This window comes from Phalangium opilio, unplaced genomic scaffold, assembly GCF_054372755.1.
Source record: "Phalangium opilio isolate 3A_F unplaced genomic scaffold, DU_Popi_V2 ptg000031l_1, whole genome shotgun sequence".
Classification (NCBI taxonomy): domain Eukaryota; kingdom Metazoa; phylum Arthropoda; class Arachnida; order Opiliones; family Phalangiidae; genus Phalangium; species Phalangium opilio.
This window is the reverse complement of record NW_028324158.1, coordinates 11,252,616-11,262,070: the sequence shown is the minus strand read 5'-3', so window position 1 is coordinate 11,262,070 and position 9,455 is coordinate 11,252,616. Positions and strand designations below refer to the sequence as shown.

General features: G+C 40.2%; 1 protein-coding gene across 2 annotated transcripts; it reads left to right on the top strand.

The window, feature by feature from the left end:
• Nucleotides 1-33: 33 nt before the first annotated feature.
• Nucleotides 34-4,940, top strand: PGAP5 (Per1-like protein PGAP5). 2 transcript variants are annotated; one of them, XM_089870175.1, is made up of 8 exons: nucleotides 34-192; nucleotides 264-409; nucleotides 539-684; nucleotides 758-828; nucleotides 907-1,048; nucleotides 1,547-1,709; nucleotides 2,776-3,039; nucleotides 4,510-4,940. In XM_089870175.1, exons 2-8 carry the CDS (start codon nucleotides 317-319, stop codon nucleotides 4,666-4,668), a joined length of 1,038 nt encoding a protein of 345 aa, XP_089726301.1. In that variant the 5' UTR covers nucleotides 34-192; nucleotides 264-316; the 3' UTR covers nucleotides 4,669-4,940. The 2 variants fall into 2 exon arrangements, with proteins under 2 accessions (XP_089726301.1, XP_089726300.1); XM_089870174.1 differs by having other exon boundaries at nucleotides 1,448-1,709.
• The last annotated feature ends 4,515 nt before the right edge of the window (nucleotides 4,941-9,455 follow it).

The following is a 9,455-nucleotide window of genomic DNA, read 5'->3' as shown; positions in this document are numbered from 1 at the left end:
TAAATTTATTAGTTAGTGGTACGGGTTTCGGGGACTTTTTCCGGGAGTCCGGGACTGCTATTGTAATTTGCTTGCCTGAACTTTCCTGCCATGTTTGATTGGCGATAATTATGTTTTGCCCATATTTTTCGTTACAAAAGGTTTTTATTTCCGAAAATAATTATGAAACAATATTTATTTAAGACATATAAGGTTAGTTTTAGTATTTAAATTAGAATTGGGTGTTTTGGAATTGAATTAAACGTTAAAGTGCTTTGTTTCAGATTGAAACCAAGGCTTAGCAAAGAAGCACTGCCTTTTGACAGCTTGACCCCTAATGCAAAAACGTTCCAAAATGAATTTATTTTCAGTTTTTCATTATATTTTTAAATTGTTATCGCTGTTTGGAGTTCTTACACTAATCTGCGAAGTAAGTATGATAATAAATCAATGGGAACGCCAAATAGTTTAGAGATACCTACTGGTTTTGCTATAGTTAGAAAGTTGCAACTTAGACATTGTAGAAGTAAAGTATATACTCTTCATTCCTTATTACAAGGTTGGAATATACTACATAGTTTTAATACAATGTTATTGGCCCCAAATGGATCACGAACCTCATGTTAAACCATTAAAAGTCATGCTTTTAGCTGACACACATTTATTAGGACCAAAAAATGGTCATTGGTTTGATAAACTTCGGAGGTTAGTTAGTTAGTAAGGCTTTCCCCCTTTTCACAAAAGTCACAATATGGTAAAGATCTCTTCATTTTATTAGAGAATGGCAAATGTACCGAGCTTTTCAGACGACAATGTTTTTACACAATCCAGAAGTTGTCTTCTTTTTAGGTTAGAATTTAAAAAAAAAAATTAGCTCCCAAAAAAAAAAACTGAAAAAACTTTCCGTCTTAAAACCTTAAAAACTAGGTGACATTTTTGACGAAGGTTTATGGACTAATGAGAAAGAGTTTACCGCTTACGTTAAGCGATTTCATAGCCTTTTTTACGTCCCTGAGAAAACTAAATCTCACATTGTGGTTGGGAATCACGATATAGGATTTCATTATTGGTATGATTTATTTTTTTTTTGTTTCCTGGTCGAAAATGGAGATGGTTGTTTGTAAAAATATGAAATATGTTCAGCTAAAGGTTGTTAGAGTCTTGGTATGGTAACACGCCTTATAAAATGTTGTGGTTATTGTTATTGTTGCACAATGGTAGTTTTGGAGTGTAGTGTAACTGTATAAACGTGGCTTAGTTGTTTGGGATTGGTTTGTGGTAGATTTTAGGCAAATAATAGGAGCAAATTAAGCAAATGTTTTAACACACTAAATGTTAGTTTATTGGCAGCACCAAGTATAGTGGTTGTATATTTTTAAAGCTTGGTGCCATTACTATTTGTGACACTGCTAAGGCTATGTATAGAAATGCAAATAATTGATAGGCATTCCTCTATTTTTATTGTTAGGATCAGGAAAAACCTGATTGATCGGTTTGAAAATGCATTTAATACAAGCTCAGCTGAGCTCATAAACATTCGGGGTAATTTATTCGTCACATTGAATAGTATGGCCATGGAAGGAGATGGCTGTGAATTTTGTAAAGATGCCGAGGAAAAATTGAAGAAAATTTCCCTCATTCTTAAATGCTCAAAAGATTCTAGTCTTGATATCTGTGAAACGTACAAATCTCGCATTCCACCAAATTACAGCAAACCAATATTGTTACAGGTAAGAATAGTTAATTATTTTAATTTGTTTGTCCTAAGTCCTCAACTTTGGCAAACAATATTAGGCCTTGGTTAATAACAGATACATAGCAGACGAATTTATTTTATATGAACTCCGCCCCTTCCCTTGTGCTTTTCCTCTAAGCCTTATTTCCTCTCCCAGGGGACCCAGTCCCTCATCATGGCCAGGCATTAAGTTGAGAAAATTACCACAAGAGTGGCCTTTGTGTTAACCTGCCTATTGGGGTAGGTGGGACACTTTTGAAAACATTGGGACGGACGGACAGCTTCCATGTTTATCATGCGATGGTGTCGGCATCTCGAAGCCTAGATAGGTAATGTTCTTGAAATCAGTCAAATTTCCCACCTTTTCTTTTAGTTCCTTTGGTTGCACCGGGATGGCGCCACAAGCGCGTAATATAGTTAATTGGGTCTTCCCGCCTTTTCTTTTAGTTCCCTTGGTTACAACGGGATGGCACCACAAGCGCGTCATATAGTTCATTGGGTCTTCCCGCCTTTTCTTTAATTGGGTCTTATATCCTAGCGGATGGAAGACCACTCTAGGGGTAATTTTCTCAACTCAATGCTCATAGCTTGCCGCGTAAATCTCCCCCTCCTTCTCCCCCTTCGTCCCCGGATTTCCGGAACCTCGGCCGGCCCGTTCAAGCATGTTGGGGCGCTTTCGCTTTTCGCGCGCTTTTCCCCTCCCTTTGTCCCCGGATTCCCCGGAACCTCCGCTGCCGCCGGTCCGTTGAAGTTGGCGCGCTTTGTTTGGAACAATGGGAATCCATTTTTATCGTTATAATTAGTAACTACTAAAAATAATTATACGGTTAAATTGATTTAACTAATAGTGAAGGATTAGTTATGTTATAAGTTAGTTATATTCGGAAAAGGCAAGGTAAATTCTCATTCATAACCAATTTTACCCTTAATTTAAGGCTCTTACAAATTGTTAAGCCTTGTCTAGATTATTTGATAAATGTTACTTAGCGACGCGTTCAGTATCAATGAAGGGCGGCCCAGTATAGGAAGTTTTAAAGAAGTTTTTCGTTTAATCCTGCCAGCATTTTCCGCTGTACCGCCCATCAGATGAAACTTGTATCGAACCTGACTCGGCACCACCTGAAGTAATTGGCGAGGCCTTTCGGGAAAAGTGGCATTGTTTATCTCAAACTGCGACGGAGAAGTTATTGAACTTGTTGGAACCACGATTGGCCTTCTCTGGTCATACACACCACGGCTGTTACAAAGTGCATAAAAGCGACATTCCAGAGTGGACCATCGCATCTTTCAGCTGGAGGAATAAACAGGATCCAACCTTCATTTTGGTGAGTCTTTACAAAAACTTTTTATTCATATCTATTTCATGACTATCACCCATCTTCCTGACAAGCTAATTAAAGCGCTGACCATGCTTTAATTAGTTTCATTGCGAATTGCGACTTACATTTGCTTTTCCACACTTGCATTGCGCTTGCGTTTTTGCAAAGCATGATTGGCGAAACTTTGACATTGGTGGGTTTAAGATGGTTTTATATTGAAATATCGCGGTGATTTGTGCACCGTTTTAAAGTTTGCTTTACTGTAGTAGTAGTAGTAGTAGTAGTAGTAGTAGTTTATGGTAGTTGTAATTCACTGTGTAGTAGATTTTGACTAATTATTGTTGTTGCAAATCATGCAATCCTTAGTTCACCTTACTAATCCATGCACCATGTTTAATGTAATCCTTGGGTCTTAGTGGTTCAGTAGATTTTGCGATTCTTGGTTCAGTAGGGCAGTAGGTTTTTTTGGAATTTGTAGTAGTAGGCCTATAGAGTAATCTCGGTAGAGAGGGGAAAAACCAGTTTATCCCTCCCTTTAGACGCGCTTTTGTAAGAGGGAATAGAGTAGTGTCGGTAGAGAGGGGAGTAGACTGTGTATCCCTCCCTCTAGGCGCGCTTTTGTAAGAGGGGATACTGTACGCGCCTGGTAGGGGGATGACACTGAGCTAGAGCTAGATGTCAGTTCTACGTATGCAAACGTCATACCCTTCTATCTCTTAGCTCAGTGTCATCCCCCCTACCAGGCGCGTACAGTATCCCCTCTTACAAAAGCGCGCCTAGAGGGAGGGATAAACTGGTTTTTCCCCTCTCTACCGAGATTACTCTATGGTATGACGTTTGCATAGTAGAACTGACATTACTCTATACTGAGCGCGCTTGTTAGGGGGGGGGGGATGACACGGAGCATGGAGAGTAGTATCGGCGCTATGTACAGCAACGTCACTCCCTTCTATCTCCAAGCTACGTGTCATCCCCCCTCCTAACAAGCGCGCTCAGTATTCCCTCTTACAAAAGCGCACCTAAAGGGAGGGATAAACTGGTTTTTCCCCTCTCTACCGAGATTACGCTATGGAGTGACGTTGCAATACGTAGCGCTGACATTACTCTATTAACGCTTTTTACCATGATTTGTTGATGGTTTTGAATTCATGATTGGTTTATTATGTTCATGACGCAATCCTCGACTCCTTTTTTCTCCATCAATGGTTTATCCTAAAATCTTCCAATCCTGGTTGGTTTCGGTAAAATTTTGCGTCATCCTTGGTTTAAGGCAAGGCTTTTGCTTGCATTGTTGTGGTCTGGTTTTTTTAGTAGTTGTAGTTCCATCCATGGCTTCATTTTTGACACTTATGAGGTTTATGGAGCAAAAACGTCCTAGCACATTTTGAGCACTCTCAACCATCCATCCATCCAACCTATTCCCCATTGAGTTCCATAAGGAAATTACGACTTTAGGTCAAATATTTTGAATTTTAGGCCTCCATAACACCGCAGAAGTTTGCCCTGTACAAGTGCTACATGCCAAGGGAGACAACTGTTTATTTTTTATATTCCATCGGAGGTCTATTCATCTTTTTCTGGTTATTTTATACAAGGAGCAAATTTAGATATCGTAGTTTGAAAGACAATAGATGAAAGCAATTATTCCAAAATATTGTAAACATTAACATTACGCAACAGGATTTGATGTTCCTAGTTCGGTGCCTTATACCTGTTTCACTTTGGGTTTAAATTCAGAATCTAGAAACAGTTTTTATTCTTTCAAAATAATAATGTTTGTTAATTAATGTTTATCGGGAAAGTGTTTGTCCTGTTTGTCCAAATTCCAAAAAGGGATCATGATGTTTTCAAAAAGATGTTGACTTGTTTATTAACAATGAATAAATAAATTATTGTTGTTATAGGGATTTTTACGTTTTACAGTTTTGGGTCAAAAGGTTTGTACAAAACATTTTCTACAATGTGATACATTTTATATCAACTGACAAATCACTCTTGAAAAATTATATTTTTTATACTGAAAGTAGTTCTGGGAAAAAGAGGTAGAATCATTTCCATATTTTCCTAATTAACGTTTTGTCCCGAAAAATAAAAAAATCAGTCCTTCGCCCATTTATCTTTTAATAAATTGTTCCAAAGGAGAATCAGAATCATGGACTCTGCTGCATGGGTGTGTGTTGGGACCTCCTGGTAGCTAGCTAATTTCTGAAGCGTGTTAAACATAGTAGTGTAGAATTAAAAGTAAAGGCCATAACTTGATGAATTCCTGGCCTGGAGTCGAGGCTACAAATTTGTTACGATTTGAGTGTTTTATGGATGACCCCTTAATTAAATTATTATTCACTGTTCTTCAGTTTCTTACGTAAATTCAAACACTCTAATCTTAGTTTGTAAACAGTCAAATTTTACTATGTTTTCGACACAAAATGGCCCTATAGAACCAGGGATAGATTTAATTTTAGAAGTAGGAATGGAGAACAGAATAATCTGGGCGCGCGTCAAAGTCCCGGACGGACCCCCTTCCACGGGACGGGGGGGGGGGTTATGAAAGAAGAGGCGCGGGTCACAGCGACGGAGGTAAAATGGAATTACGTTTTTTTCGCCGTCCCCGTCAGCAACGTCATCAAAACGTAGTTTAAGTAAGCCAATAAGATAATTTAAACTTTTCGTTACGTGTTGGAGGGACGGGGGGGGGGGTATGAAAGAAGAGGCGGGGTCACAGCTTCGGAGGTAAAAAGGAATTGCGTATTTTTCGCCCTCCGCGTCAGCAACGTCATCAAAACGTAGTTTAAGTGAGCCAATAAGATAATTTAAACTTTTCGTTACGTGTTGGAGGGAGGGGCTCTATACTGGGTGGTCTATGAGTCGGACTGAAGTAAATACTAACCGTTCTCCATTCCTACTTCTAAAATTAAATCTATCCCTGATAGAACCCACTGTGCTTCGAGGACCTTGTATTTTTTTTTAAAAAAAAGCTTAGTTCAACTTCAAGTTACGTATTTCTAAGTGGACTCAGGGCGTGATCAGTTTCGCGAAAAGGGGTTCGAATCATTTTTATGCGTAGCGTGGAACGTCTGATGTTAAAAAAGGCGGTGGGCATATCTATTATTTCTATACTCGGGCTGTCTCGAAATAGCCTCGTGAATTATAACGGGAGAATTAAGGTTGGGTGCCATAACGCTTCATAACATTTTGGGCTCGGCGATGACATTAGGAAATTAGCCAAAGTTTTTCTATTATCCTCGGACCGCCCTTTCCACCCCTACACCCCCCCCACTCAGTCGATTATGGTATTATCTGCTCTTACCTGCCGTTTCGTTTTCGTTACGATTCAAGAAATACACTAATGACTATACTTTTTGACCTTTCTTAAATACTCCCCCCCCCCCCCCGTGCTGGTCAGTTATGATTTTTGTTAATCCTTTTTTTTTTTTTTAACTTTGGACCCTATTGTTATATATTTAGTTTATTTTCAGAAACCCAGTAATTTAGTCTTGATTAATTGCGGGATTTTGTTTTTAATTGTTAATTGTTAATTGTTTTGTTTCTGAGGGGGTATAGGGTAGTAGACCATTTATAGACCTACTTTCTTTTAGCCTACACCCAAGAATATAGGGAGCTATCATTTCTGAACCTGAAACGTCACACCCTTTTATCTCTTACTGGAGTTTCATCCCCCCCTAACGGTTGGAAACAGTATTCTACGCGCAAAAATACCAACCAGAGAGGGGCTGCGTGACGTCAGACTATCTCTTCCCTCTAGCCAGTTGTTAGCTCCCTATTCTGGCGACATTTTTTCGATGTGTTCAAAATAACCCTTTTACGAACAGAAGATGGTTTCGATTTTAGACTTAATTTTATCGTAAGATTCTTAATTAATGGCGTCCCAACTCCCAAACGAATGTGCGATTCCTAAACTTTCGTCTCTCATCAATTAATCCTCCAGCGGAGTTTTGAGTTATGTTCGCTGTTTTCTCAAGAATTTGAGGTTACTAGTCGCGGAGAAGTGGCCACGCGGGATAGGAAGGAGCTTTGAAAAGGCGGGAAATTTATTAATTGCGTATCTCGAACTCCGCGCGCGCCCACCCCGGGTAAGGTACGTTTCTATACATTTTCTAGCATTGGCGCGTGCGTATTAGTATACTACATTGGTATAGTTCTCCTTTTCTACTAGTTTGCGTTCCACCTGGCGCGTGATTAAATTGAGTCGGCTGCTTATCGCTGGCACGTGCGAATGGTAGCGACTCGCGCGCGCCAATCCTAGCGTATCCACCTCTATTCCCGCCTTTTCTCTCTCCTCCTGAGCTATATACTTCTCCCTTCGGCCGGCCGCGGGTATCGTGTTAGACGCTAATTATCGTTCGGTTGCTCTATTTCTGTTTCTAGTTGAGAGAAATTATGGAACTGCCGAGGCATTGTTTATTTTTACAGATAATGGTCATTAATACGCTTGCCTAGCCTTTCCCGCCTTTTCTCTCTTCCCCCCCCAGTATCCCCCCTCCCTAAACTAAAATGCGCGGGAGTTTCTGGTATAATTAAATTGCCCTCTTCAATAATTTATTAGTGTTCTCCCAACTTTCCCCCCCCCCCCTGTGTTATTCCTAATGGATTGAACTGCCTGTAAAAATGTACAGGACTAGCTGTGATTTACTGGGCGCAGATTAACAACTACTTTGTATTCCCAGGCGGTAAATTGGCGCCATTTTAGTCTCTCTCCCCTCCCCTCCCCTCCCCTCCCCTCCCCTCTCCTCTCCTCTCCTGAACACCCTTTTATGAACTTCTGTTATTTTTCGCAGTACACCTGATTATAAACCAAATGTTTTCGGGTCGAGTTCAATGCTTACTAGGAAGTAGTTTTTTTCCATGACAAGTGTCAGTGTTTCCGTAAATTTCTTCATGAATTGCTAGTCGATTTTAGAAGATCCTAGACTATTGATAATGTGCGGACATGTGTTGCCTGTCTTTTTGAGTGCAACTCTCAACCGATATCCGCAACAGTTAGAAAAGATTGTAGGATTCTGTTCGATTCAGTTCCAAACCTGCATGCAGATGTTCTAATCACAAATTACTGGCAGCCCTGAAAAGCAGTTCAAGTTGATAAACGCGGGGGTGGAAATATCACTAACCCCTCCCCCTTTATTGCATACTTTCCCGTTGGTTGAATGTTTCTAAATTTTAAAATTAATGTTTAATTAGTTTAAAGATAAGTGGAAAAATATTTTCTAGGAAAGTGGGTCAGCTCGTTTGGGTCACAAATACTTAGGTAACGTCCAAAATAAATCTGGTAATAATTAAACAAAAAAAAATTTGGGACGCGTATAGTTCAAATAAAATACATGACCGTATAACCAAGCTACTAGCTTTAAATTCGTTTCTATCGCTGGAGACATATTAGGATAAGTGGCTTTTGTAATTTTAAACTACCCTGGCCCTGCTCTCGATTTTGCCCCCCCCCCCCCGTCCTTAATATTTTTCATTTTTTCCCCGTTTATTTTACGAAAGCCTATACCAAACCTAAAAAGGGCCCACGGTATGGCTGGGCAGACGTGCTTTTGAAAGGGGCTTTAGCTAGCTATCCGTGATTTTTCCTTAATTGCCTTTGTCGGTTGTTAGGTGTCGAGGCTCCTGCCCCACCACCTAAACCTTGCTACCCCCCCCCCCCCGGTTGAGTTTAAAGGGACCAGGGGGAAGTGGGGTTTAGGGAGTCCCAGTGTGGGCACTGGCAGACGACACATCTCAACTACTAGACCGACAGCTAATACGTCAGCGAACGAACGGAGCGTACCGCGAGAACTTCATCACGAGGCGACGCCCGATAATATATACCTTTATACGTAATTCACCTGTCACTGAATGCAAGGGTATATAAAGCCTCGTTTATGGTATGACATTGTGACAGGTGATACGGGGGAATATATATAGACCATTTCGGGCTAATATTCACCAGCCTTTGATAGTTATTGTTAATTTTATTCGTGTAACCTTGGGAGGCCCATGATTCTAAACTTTTACTGAAATAGTCCATCTACGTTTAGGTTCATATCAGACCCCTTAATCCGCCCGTGCACCTTACAGCCTTTTGGTTTCAGCCCCATTTTATTTATTCTAAAGTTGGGTAGGGTGTAGCTTGAACTTTCCATAGGAATGCCCTATAAATTTTTCCCTTATGGTTCGATATTTACTACTAGCCAAAAACTTTGTCCCCGATTACTTTTAATAAATTATGGAACCGTTTTAACGAGGGAATTGGGGGGGGGGGTCTCTCAAACACGAGGGTTAAATGCCCCCCCCTCCTATCACAGATTTTCATTACTTTGATGGGTTTTAGGCGTATATGGGAGCGCGAAAACTGTACGCGCCAATTTTATGAAAATATTTTTCCCCAAACTTAGTTGCAAAGTGAATCTTATATCGTTTGATCC

Bases quoted from the DNA above. Each gene is read 5' to 3' on its own strand.
- PGAP5 (XM_089870174.1), top strand. From the start codon at position 317: ATGCAAAAACGTTCCAAAATGAATTTATTTTCAGTTTTTCATTATATT. The intron at 829-906 runs GTTAGAATTTAA...CTTAAAAACTAG, and splicing joins AGAAGTTGTCTTCTTTTTAG to GTGACATTTTTGACGAAGGT. The intron at 1,710-2,775 runs GTAAGAATAGTT...TAATCCTGCCAG, and splicing joins GCAAACCAATATTGTTACAG to CATTTTCCGCTGTACCGCCC.